The 12265-nt window shown below is 46.2% G+C and overlaps 1 protein-coding gene across 1 annotated transcript in view; it reads right to left on the bottom strand.

Annotated features, from left to right (window-relative positions):
* Positions 1-10939, bottom strand: part of LOC114026340 (sodium/hydrogen exchanger 2-like) — a 96619-nt gene extending 85680 nt beyond the window's left edge. Inside the window, 4 exon segments of the mRNA XM_027840026.1 lie at positions 4861-5111; positions 5740-6203; positions 10583-10813; positions 10816-10939. Of these exon segments, the coding sequence (XP_027695827.1) occupies positions 4861-5111; positions 5740-6203; positions 10583-10813; positions 10816-10939 (1070 nt within the window).
* Positions 10940-12265: the final 1326 nt, after the last annotated feature.

Genomic DNA, 12265 nt, shown 5'->3' with positions numbered 1-12265 from the left:
TTAACATCTCAAGGCCACAGGTGCCTCACTAAGATGTGTTAAAGCTTTTGTGCTACCTGAGGACTCTGGAGTCATCGTGTGAAGCAACAAACATCAGAGGAAGACAACGTGGAATGAGAGGGATCAAAGGCCAGGAAACAGAAACATGTGGAATGGTGGCACTGGCAAGGACCTTGGAGGCCACGGACTCCAGCCCTGTCGTTTCACAGATGAGGAAGCCGAGCCCCAGGAAGAGCTGCCGAGATGGGGGCTGGGATTCTGAAGTGACTTCCCCAAGATCACCCAGCCTCTAGATTTCAGAAACACCACTTCATTGGAAAAGAAAGAACACAGACTGCTCTCCAGAGCCTGTACCCCACTAATGCTAAAGGCAACTATCATTAAGACTGCATGCTCTCTTTAGAGAAAGAGCTATGGAGTCTGAATGCAGATCAAAGCATGCTATTTTTACTTTTTTTGTTTTTTTCTTTCTTTTGGTTTTTCCTTTTTGTTCTGATTCTTCTTTCACAACATGACTAATATGGAAATAGATTTAATGTGATTATACATGTATAACCTATATCAGATTGCTTACCGTCTTGGGAAGGGGGGAAGGGAGGGAGGGAGAAAAAATTTGGAACTCAAAATCTTATAAAAGCAAATGTTGAAAACTATCTTTCCATGTAAATGGAAAAAATAAAATATTATCAAGTGGGTGGGGGAGACTGGATGCTCTCTGCTTTGGAAGGCTGAAACCCCGGGGGTCCATATTCCAGGTTCCAGTTCTCCTAGTAGAGCTGTTCCTAGAATAGGAAGGCTGACAGGAGTCATTCTTGCAGAAACGGATTCTTTTGAGGGGCAGCCCTGGGGAAGACGGCCTAGACTTGGTATGCAGAGAGGCAGATCTCAGCCTGATGTCAGAGAAAACTCCCTAATGAGAATTGTCCCAAAGGGAAATGGGCTGCCTGGGGAGAGTGGGCTTCCCCATCACCGGAGGGCTCAAGCAAGGTCTCGTTGACCATATGTTGGGAGTGCTACTGCAAAGATTCCTCTTCAGCAGCCTAGTAGACCAGATGATCATTTGAATCCTTTCCAGTTCTCAAACTGTGTGATCCACCCTTCCGGCGCCCTCTAGTCTGCTAACTTATCTCTCCTTCCTCAGTCTGTCTGGAGTTTTCTAGCTATACTCGTCCACCCACCCAGACCCGACCCAAACCCCACAATCAACCAGTTCAACACCTTGCCAACACCTCCTTGACTTTCCACCATATCCGTCCTACAGACCACCTCCAGCCTAGGGCAAAGCCTGCCAGTGGCTTTCTCTGCTCCATTCCCTACTCCTCCTTCCTCCTAGGCTGCCTAGACTAGAGGAGAAAAGTGGCACCCAGCTGATCGGCCGCATCACAAATTCAGTCTAGCTACCATTAAAAGGACTCTCAGAGTTGCTCAGAAAGCTTTGGATCACCTCTACCTGATTCCCTCATTCACCACTGAAACTGTTCCAAACTGTTTACTCTCTTCAAGCCCCAGAGACCAGCCCTGTCCCTTCATTCTCTGCAAACTAACTCACTTCCTTTTTTACCAAGAGGAGAAAGGTCATTTGGGATGAGTTCCAGCTACTTCTCTACCCTCTACATCAAAATTTCTCCACCTCTTCACCCCATGCTTCCTCCTACCCTCCCACCTCAAAGTGAAAACCATCCCTCCTGCAGAGGGTCCAGAGGTGTCCTTTCTGCTGATTTCCTCCACCTCTCTCTACTAGGTCTTTCAGCTCCCCTTCCCCACTGGCCCCTTTCTCTTTCCCTAGAAACATGTTCTGGTCTTCCCTATCCTAAAAAAATCTTTCCTTGGACTCTGAAAGGGATACCCTGGGAGCACTGTCTTCTCTGCACTTACCTTTACAATCACACTGACTCCCCTGCCCTGCCCCATATTCAGAAACCTTCCTGCTGCCCCGACCACTCCAATGGAACTGCTCTCTCCCAGCTCACCGACAGCCTGCTACTTGGCAAACCCAATAGACTTTTCTTACAAAAAGAGCTCCACAGCATTTGCCTCAAGTTGGAAAGAAACCCAAATTGTTTGGGGAATTTCAGAAAAATCTATATCTCAGATGAAATATATATGGGAGATAGGATGGTACAAATCCTTCCTCCTGCTGCTACCTTTGGCTATAAAGAGACCAGATTATCTAATTAAAGCTTCGAGGGCTGCAGTCCTAGCCTATATTTTAAAAAAAAAAAGAGCACTAGCAAATTCAAAAAAAGGCAAATGTCCTGAGCTGGGTACAGGAAGCTAAAGATGGGCTCAGCCCCATTGGTCCCTCTGGTGTGGCTGCCTCTGGGCTGAGGACAGAGTTGAAGATCAGTTTCCAAACAGGCAAGCTGAAAAAATTAGATGTGGACTTCCAAAGGACAAGGCTTCCAAAAAGACACTCTGTGGAAAATCTTGAAAAATCCCCTGGACTACATCAGCTCAATGTAAAATGCCAGAGGAAACCAACAGGCAATTGGATTGGCTCTCTCTACCTCTCTGACAATAGCTAATATTGACTGGTAACATCAGGGGTGATTTAAATCATGGAATTCATCCCCTTGCCAAGACAGAAGACAATTTTCTGGGCTCAGAATGGAATCCTTGAGCTTAGCCAAGCCAACACGCAGTTAAAACAAACTAATTCCAACCACTGCACTGTGGAATTTATTATTTCAAGTTAAATCCCTTTAGAGCTTCGAATCACCTAGAAAGTCAAATGGCATTAGTGCTCTGGAACTCAACAGTAATTCACCCTTTGTCTTTTTAAGCTTTTGGAAACCCTGCGTTGAGTACATTGGGGAAGGGGTGTGTTCTCATTTTAGTAGCACACAGAGAATGGGACGCCAGCTCTAAATACAAATTCAAACAGAATAAGATGTCCATTTCCTTTAGTCTACCATGTAAATATTTAGCAGATACTAAACAGTATTTATTATTGTTGTTGTGATTATTAGTTCAATGCCAACCAGATGTAGAGGAAAATATATTGCATGACCTCAAGGTAAGTTTAGGGGTTTTTCTGTGTTTGGGGAGGTGTTTCTGGTATAGACTTATGAATTCATAGGGCATAGGGAATTCCCTGTGTGGAAATTCCCTCCACCAATACAAATCACCAAGACTTATCTGCAACTTCCAGTTGCAAAGACTCACCTGGGGGACCTGGTATGTCCACAGTCACACAAGCCAGTACATATCAGAGACAAAACTTGAACTCAGGTCTTCCCAACTCCAAGGTTGTCTCCCTGTCAATTTTATCATGATGCTTTTCAAAAGCAAAATATACCTGTTAATTTATATTAACTTCATCTTCTCAGCTATTCACTTTTATTTGTTCATTTGGGATCCAGACCTGAGATTTCATCAGCACAGGAAATCCTCAGGATTGAAATTCATTCCACCAATGCAGATCAGTAATTGTTCTACAACTTATGGTCATAGAGAGTTACGTGGAGAACTTTGAGGTTAAGTGATTTGCCCAGGGTCACATAGCTGATATGTGTCAGAGGCGAGCCTTGAACCCAGGTCTTCCTTGACTCCAAGGCCAGCCCTCTATTCACTACGTCAGGCTGCCCTAGAGGTTTGTCAAAGAAATAACACAGTTCATAATTATGTAGTGAAACAATAGTTGCCTGAATAAGAATCCATGTCAAGGTTCTTGAAATGTCCCATGCCACTCCTTATCATAAGTATTTCTTTTTTTCATTATAAGTATTTCTAGACTCAAGACACAATACATTAGAGAATGATTTGTCTTCCACCATAAATGGGTCAGAAGTTGGCATGTTCCAGATGTATACAACAGGGAAGGTTTTCCTCCACATGATAACAAGGGAGCCCTGGACAAAGCTATTGAACCCCTCAGCTTCCAGGGCTGTCTGGAGGAAGGCTGAAGGGAGAGCCAGATGTCATCATCCCCAGCTCCAAACTTCCCCAAGTAGCCAGTGTGTGGGGCTACCATCCAGCTGGTGATGCCTCAATGATTAAGAGATTCTTTAAGGCCAGCTGGGGAATCCTGGAGGAGAAGAAAAGGAGGATTTCCCTCATCCACAATATACTACCACTTCACATTTCTAGAGCCCTAAATGAAGGGGTTATCCATTAATCAGGGAATGGCAACACAAATTATTATAGATGAATGTAATGCAATACTTTTATGACATAAGAAATGACAAAGTGGACAGTTTCAGAGGAAACTGGGAAGGCAACTATGAACTGACATGGAGTGAAATGAGCGAGGCGAACAATGACAAACAAACTTGGAAAAACAACTTGGTAAGTCTTGGGTCCTTATCAGTGAATTCAATGACAATGCTGAAAGACCAAAGATAAAGCATGCGATTCACCTCTTGCTAGAAATTGATGGACTCAGAGTGAAGAAGGAGACACATTTTTTTTTTGGATATGGTCAACAGAAAGTTGCTTTGTTGAACTATGCCTATGTTAAGAGAGTTTGTTGGTGGTCATGGTTTAATGGCTCAATGGGTTGAAATTCAATGGAGTGGAATAGAAAGAAAATAAATGCTTGCTTAAAAATTAATTAATCTAAAATGTTTATAAAACTCTTTATGGTTACAAAGCACTTTTCTATCCATTCTCAAATCTGGGCCTCATATCAGTCATGTGAAGTAAATAGTACAGGTTTCATCCCCATTATACAAATGAAGAAACTGAGGTCCCAAGAGAGAAGAACGTGGCCCAGGTCCCACGGCTAGGCAGAGAGAGGGATTGTTCTTTCCACCTTATATATGTCACCAGAGGCACTTCCTGGCTTTACTGGGCAGAATCAAGCATAAAACTCTAAACCCAAGGCTTCCTTGAGCCATCAAAGATCCTTGGGGTACTTACGCCACAATCCCAGAGAAGTGAAACATTTCTGCGCTGAGGTAGGAGAGGTAGCTATACAAGAAGACAAAGACGGGCTCAATGACACGGGTGGCCGCGGTAAAGCGAGTGGTAAAAGCAGCAACCATTCCAAACAGGAGACCGATGAAGACTCCTCCAATTCCAATCACAAAGAACTTTCCCATCCCAGCCAATATGTCCAGTGTCGTGATAGATGGCATTTCACTGAAAGACTGAAATAATTTATAGAGCACCTGGAAGAGAAGGTGTTAGAAGAAATGTCATTAGAAAAGGTCAAAAATGACGGCCCAAGTCATCCAAATCGATCCAACCCCAACCAGAAAGGTAGTGTGGCATAGTGAACACAATGCTGGACTTGAAGTCCAGAGCAGGGTTCAAATATTCCCCTAAGCATTTGCTGTGTGACCTGGGGTGTGTCATGTAACCTCTAAGAGCCTCAGTGTCCTCACAGTGAGGTTCAAATGAAATAATACATAGGAATTGCTTTGGAAAACTCTTAAAGCACCATATAAACATCAGCAGTTACCACTCAGCACTTCTCAAACTTTGGGTTTCCCAGAACACCCAAAGGTTCATTGGACACCAAAGAGTAAGCCAAGCTTTGCTCTCGTTTCTCATGCCTCCTCCCCTTTGAAATCATTCAGCATTTATTGTGTCATTACTTTATGTTTATTTATCTGTGAACTGAGAACAGAGACTGTGCCCCTGCAGAGAAGCTTATTGTAAGGGCATTGCTTGGCCAATGGTGGACTGAATCCAGTTTTTTTGAATTCTCTGGTACCCTTTATGGGGAGAGGCCTCCATCCATCATGAGGGCAGCCTGGCTCACCAGCCACACACCAGGAAGGCGGCAATACTTACAACAATCACAGCGTCGTTGAGCAGAGACTCTCCAAAGACCAAAATGTATAGTTTCTCATTCATGTGCATCTCTGCGAACACTGAGAGCACAGCCACGGGATCCACGGCGGCAATCAGGGTCCCAAACCAGAGATTATGGAGCAAGGAGATATCGCGCAAGCTGAAGTACTCCACCTGGCAAATGCCATAGAGGGAAAGGCCAATTCCAAGCACATTCCACAGAGTGCCCACAACTGCATACAGAAGGATAGTGCCAATGTTCTCAAAAAAGGGCTGACTGGGCATAAAGTAGCCTGCATCAAGGACAATTGGGGGGAGTAAGTACAGAAAGAATATGTCACTGTCCATGACGGGTGGGAATTTGTCATTTAAGCCATAAATGATTCCACCCATGACAAGCCCCACAAAAATCAGCAAGCAGCTTTCTGGAACAACTGAGGGCAGTTTGCTGTGAAGGTGAAACCCTGGAAGAGAGAAAAGGATGGTGTGGCTGATAAGAGTGTGGCATCTTTACTCTGAGTAACTTCTTTTTGGAGAGACAGAGTGTGTGCTGGAGGGAAGTGGACCAGAAGTCAGAAGACCTTTGAAACCCAGCTCTGACACTTTCCAACTAAGTGACTTTGGGGGCAAGTCATTTAACCTCTCTGAGTCTCAGTTTCCCCATCTATAAAGTTGAGATAATAATACTTATGCAACCTTCTCTCACAGGGTTTATGTTATATGATTTGAATTCGTTGCCCCTCCCCTATCTGTGATTTCATTGATGTGGTAAACTCCCAGAGTGAAAACTCCCTTCACTGATACAGAACAGTAATTCCTCTATAACAGTATTAGAGAGTTGCTTGAAGGATTAAGAAACTTGCCCGTGGTCACATAGCTAGAATGTGTCACAGGTAGAATTTGAACTCAGGTCTTCCAGATTCCAAGGCCAGCCCTCAATACACAATACCTCTCTAAAGGAAAATAACTTCTATACTTCAAGAATTTGTGGTTTTGTCAGCATAGAAACTTTCTACTGATTCAGATTGCAACCCCTCTAAAATTTTATACTTGAAAAAGTCCCAAAATTCATCCCCGTGTGGCCAGCCTGGTGACGAACTTCTTCAAACTCAGCTAGGCTGGTCCTAGACCAAGAGATCATCTATCAGAAGGTTTTGGTGCTCAGGATCCTTCTAGCCTAGTAGGACCTACTGGTATAACTTTGAAGAACCCAGGGTCACTCACATTATAAAGCAGGACTTGGGTGGAAGCACTTTTTACACAGTAGAGCACCATGGACAGTGTTTTACAGTTCCATAGTTCATCATTATCATTGAGCCTCAGGATTTACAAAAAAAAAAAGTTCAATTTCAGATGTGCCAGTTTCATAATGACGTAATTAAGATGCAGAGGCACGGACAAAGGTATTTTTCCTCTATGATGGAGACAGCGTTGACTCATAAACCCTATCTAGTTACCATCAGCAAGATTATTTATATGTATCCGCTGAATTCTTCATAAATAGGTACAGACATTTTAAAACATGAAATGATGTATTTATCAGCAATCCTTCTTGTCATCAGAATGATAAGAAATTCAGTGGCAGTGGGTCTCAATAACCTGGAAAGGCACATTACTGGTGCTGGGGGTTAGAGTTTAGATTGGTATTCAATTCTTATTTAGAACAATAGATTTGGAAGGGACCTTTGAGGTCAACTAATCCAACCCTCCCCCTTCAGAATATGAGAGAATTAAGATGCAGATAAGAGAAGTGACTTGCCCAAGGGCACACAGCTGCTTAATAGCAGAACCAGACTTAGAACCTGGGTCTTCTGACTCTCTTCTGTCCAAGGTTTGTTCCAGGGGCAGCTAGGTGGCACAGTGGATAGAGCACTGGCCCTGAAGTCAGGAGGACCTGAATTCAAATCCGGCCTCAGACCAAACACTTGACACTTACTAGCTGTGTGACCCTGGGCAAGTCACTTAACCCCAATTGCCAAAAAAAAAAAAAGGTTTGTTACACTCCTTACACCCCACTTCTCCCCTCTGTCATGGGCTCTGACAGGCCCTAGGGTGATAATAACCAAAGTAATCCTCAGGGCCTTTCCTTCATTGAGCCAATGAAATGTAGGCACCTCATATGGGGGCCATTGGCAATAGTTCTTGACTTGCCCACTGCACAGACATCCCTTCTTTAGCATTCCCTTGGCACACATCCAATCACGCACTTGCTTATCACTGCAGGCTTGTATGTATATGTCTTGTCTCTCTCTCTTGTAGGGCTGCAAATTTTTTTCCACTCCCTGAAGCATTGGATGCCCTTTAGTAGAGTGCCAAATGGGTCTGCGGGACATCATCAAAGAAGCAGCCAAAAGACCCAGTCTAAGAAGCACCTCCCTATCCTAGGCAGCTGCAAAGCAGACAAAAAGGAGCTACTGCCTCTCCCCCTGGAGAGGTTTTCTGAGGCCACACCAAGGATGGGTCAGTCAGACAGTTGATATCTGGGATGGTGTCAGAGCAGTCCTACCTAGAGATACAGGAATGGACACTTCCTCCAGATCCCCCCTAGGCCCACAATTCTGAAGTTGCAATCTCATCGGGCATCAACATTTCTCTAAGTATTAGGAAACCACAAATATCTACAGGTGCCAAGCTTCCTAAAAATAATCCCTCACACTGATCTGCAGAATGCTTCTGCATTCCTAATCTCCGTGAGCTCTCTGCAGTAAGGCAGCCAGGGCAGGGTCCATGAACCAAGCCTGTTTGTTTCTCCACAGGAGGAAAGTGAGGCTCGGGGACTGGAATTGCTGCGGTCTGACAGGCTGAGACCCCTCAAAGACTGGTGTACAGGACAGGGTCATCTGGAATGAATTCACAGACTCAAGCATCTTTAAGTCAAGGTGGCAAAGATTTATTGTTACGCTTTTCAGCGGGCAAGGATTCTTAAGGAACCTGTGAGAGACTGAGGATGGAGCTAGGGTTTATATGGAAAAGGGCATGGGAAAGGAATGCCAGGGACACTGATGAGGTAATCTAAAGGTCCAAGTGTCTTTGGGAGCTATGGATGAGAAAGTACAGGGAGTATACTGGATAGGGAGGGAGATAACAGAGGTATGTATCTTTGGAGTCTGGCAGGAGGAAGAGTCCTTGGGCCAGCCAAAGACAAAACTCCGTGGGCTGGGCAAGGCACTCCTCTCTCTCTGTCTTGATGAGAGAATGTTCTGCAACAATGCAAAACTTTCTCACAAGATAGGAACTTACTAAGGAATTGGGAGGCTTCCAGAGACATGATCTGAGGGCTGGGGCCTGAGCAGCCCAGCACTCTCTCCCCCAGCTTTGTGTAGCTGAACCAGGGAGAGAGATAAGAGTCTTGCTGGGGCCCATGCGTGAATAACTGCTAGGCACAGTGTCCTTGGGCTGGGGAGTGGTTGTCAGAGACAATGTTTCTGAGACTAGGGAGAAATTGGGGTCCAAGTACAAGCACAAGCACCCAAACACGAGCACCCAAGCACCCCATCATTATGACCTTGCCCTCCATCATACTGTTAGCAAGAAGTCTTCAGGCTCAGTGTCGAAGCCCCTCTCCTGGAACAGCAGTATTTGCAAAGGTTTCTTTTAACTAAAGGCCCTGCATGGCAGAACAGAGTCATTTTCACAAAACTGGGGAGTAGAACCATTTGGGGATTGAATGTCCTTTGTCTCACAGCTAAAGGAAGCAGCATTGAAGACTGGAATGGACAAGATTCTAGCACAATACTCTCCACGTTCTGCAGACATTTACTGGGTAACCACCGCATGGCAGACTCAGACAGCAGGCCCAACTTCTTACAAGGCTGTTGATATGTTTTGACATAAAATAGGCAATGCAACTGACAAAATGCAGCTCCCTCCCTTCTTTGCTGAGTTGGAGGCCTATGGGTATAAAGCATTGCATACACTTTCCAAGCTGGTATCAACTGAGCACTGGTTAGTTTTGTCAGACTTTAGAATAACTGATTTAAGAAGACAGTTATGAAAGTCTCCCAAAGAAATATGAAGACACTTGGTAAGAAGCATCAAAGACAGTCCTGGCAAATAAAACTCTTGACTACAGTACATTTGGGCATGGCTGCATCCAGTATTGGGCTTGCAGTGAAACCAAGTCGGATCAAAACCTGCCTCTGAAATGCACTTTACTGTGGGATCTGTCTCTGTGACAGGATATTAGATCTAGTCTAGAGGTGGAAGGGAACTTAGAGCCCATCTAGTCCATCCCCTCCCTCATTTTACAGTTGAGGAAACTGAGGCCCAGAGACTTAACTAAAGTCACACAGGTATGTGGCAGAGCAGGTTTGAGAACTCAGGTCCCATGATTTTAAGTTCAATGTTCTTTCTACTGTATCTGCCTCAGTTTCCTCATCTGTAAAACGCAAATAATAATGGCCCTTAACTCACAGAGTTCTTGTGACAATCAAATGAGGTAATGGATGTGAAGCTCTCTATACACAGGTCAGTTTTTACTAATTGAAGATTTGGGGACAAGTGAAACTTGAAGGCAGGCACATTTCTTATAATACTAGAGTACTGATGTTTTCCCCAAAGCCTGGGCAGGACTGAGTGCCCTGATTTCACCACCCATCGGACAAATACAGAGAGCTATCCAGAAGCTGGGGGCAAGTAATTCAAAGGGGTATTAAGTGAGGTCAGACCCAATTGAGCCCGGAGTTGAGTTCCCTGGTCCCTTCCCCAGAAGCCCCAGTTGTCCCTCAGGGCTGAAGCCCACACCACTCTGCCCGGCCTCCTGACACTTTCCCCGGTCTCTGTGCTCCAAGAGGACAGGTTAGTGCCCAGAGAAGGCTGAGCAAGCTTTGGACTCCCAACTCACCGATCCTGGCCAGTGAGGCCAGCATGATCCACAGAGTAATCTCAAAGGCCACCTGCACATGCTGGTAATCCAGAGAGAAGATGAACAGGTGTGCAGCCCCCGAGCCGTTGGTGCCTTCAGGGCTGCCCGAGGGGCCCCAGCCGCTGCCATGGTCAGGGTCTCCCCGGAGCCCCAAGCCACTGTCGCTGCTGATGTCCTTGTCACTGCCCGGCGGGTCCCAGCCACTGCCGCTGGTCTGGACCTCCTGGGATCCCCAGCCACTGCCGGGATCCAGGTCCTCCTGCAGCCCCCAGAAGCTGCCATGACCTTGGTCAGGGGTGTCCGGGGGTCCCCACTGTGCAGCATCACTGCCGGCATGGGAGGAAGCCAGGAGCAGGGTACAGATCTGAGCCAGCCCCACACCCATGGCAGAGCACTTTGCCCTGGCTCAGCCTAGCCTGCTCAATCCTCCCTCAGCCCTCAAACTCCCAGCCCAGTCAGTTCCCAAGTCACAGCTCCCAGTCTTCGCCTGTGCTCTCAGGAGCCTCAAGCGAGATGTGCCCTGGCCCCTGTGAGCTGCCTCAGCCAGTGGGGCTGGGGGTGGGGGAGGTGGTGGATAGGGGCGGGAGGAGGGGGCGGGGGAAACAGGGAGGAAGCAGGGACCAGAAGGCTGGGGCTGGACTGACAAGCTGGGACGCTAGCTCTCATGGGAGGGCCAACTTCTGGGAGCCCTTTGGGATCCGCGAGAATCTCGTTCCCTGCCAGACCTCACCAGCTGCAATTCACAGCACCCCAGAGAAGAGACCTCAAAGATCATGTAGGCCATCATATCCATGCCTGAGCTGGCAGCATGCCTCACCATTCCAGTTTTGGAAAATTCTCCATGCTAGGAAGTGCCAATATCAAGCAGAAGCTTGCCCCGTGGCTCCCAGGTCTGCTTTTGAGCCAAGATCATGGGCTCCTGGAATTAAAGCTGAAAGATGCATTAGAGACCATCTGGTCCAACCCTCTCATTATTCAGAGAAGGAAACTGAGGCTCAGGGACAGCAGGTGCAAATATGAGAGGCCTAATTTGAACCCAGACCCAAGTACACCACTCTCTCCTCAACCCACCCTGCCTCTGTCTCCTTCCATAGCCCAAAAGAAGGCAGGTCAGGTCTCGGGAGTTTTCAGCATCCCTTTGTGGGTTCTGGAGCTTCTGGTGGCCACACTTTCACCTTTAGATTATTTCTCTGCCCAGCCCCCCTTGAAAGATGTGGCTGGCCTACCACTAGATCTGCAAACCACTGTCTCATGTGTATTGTGGTCCTCACTTTTTCAATGCGGAAAGTTAGGCCCAGAAAAGCTAGCAGTATCTGAGGTAGGATTCAAAGCCAGGCAGAACTCCACTCCAACGCAGAGTTCAAGCAATTTTTAGGCAACAATGGGCCTGGTGTGACATCTTTCAGAGGGCCCCTCCAAGGAACCCTGGGCAAATCATGTGTTTTCTTTTCTTTGTCAAGCGATTCTAACGAATAGAAGTGGTGTGAGGCTGGAGAGTACAAATCAATGCAATGGGAATTCTTCTTGCCCAGTGGATCTCTTTTCATCTTTGATTTCTCTCACCTTGAGGGATGAAGTCAAGTGTGTTTGCATTTCCCAATTATCCAGTTTATTCACTTATGTCCCCTAGCTCCAGGGGCAGGAGAAATGGACAACCTGGAG

Source organism: Vombatus ursinus, unplaced genomic scaffold, assembly GCF_900497805.2.
Source record: "Vombatus ursinus unplaced genomic scaffold, bare-nosed wombat genome assembly UNPS02004691.1, whole genome shotgun sequence".
Classification (NCBI taxonomy): domain Eukaryota; kingdom Metazoa; phylum Chordata; class Mammalia; order Diprotodontia; family Vombatidae; genus Vombatus; species Vombatus ursinus.
The sequence above is the reverse complement of the archived record's forward strand: the minus strand, read 5'-3'. Positions and strand labels throughout refer to the sequence as shown.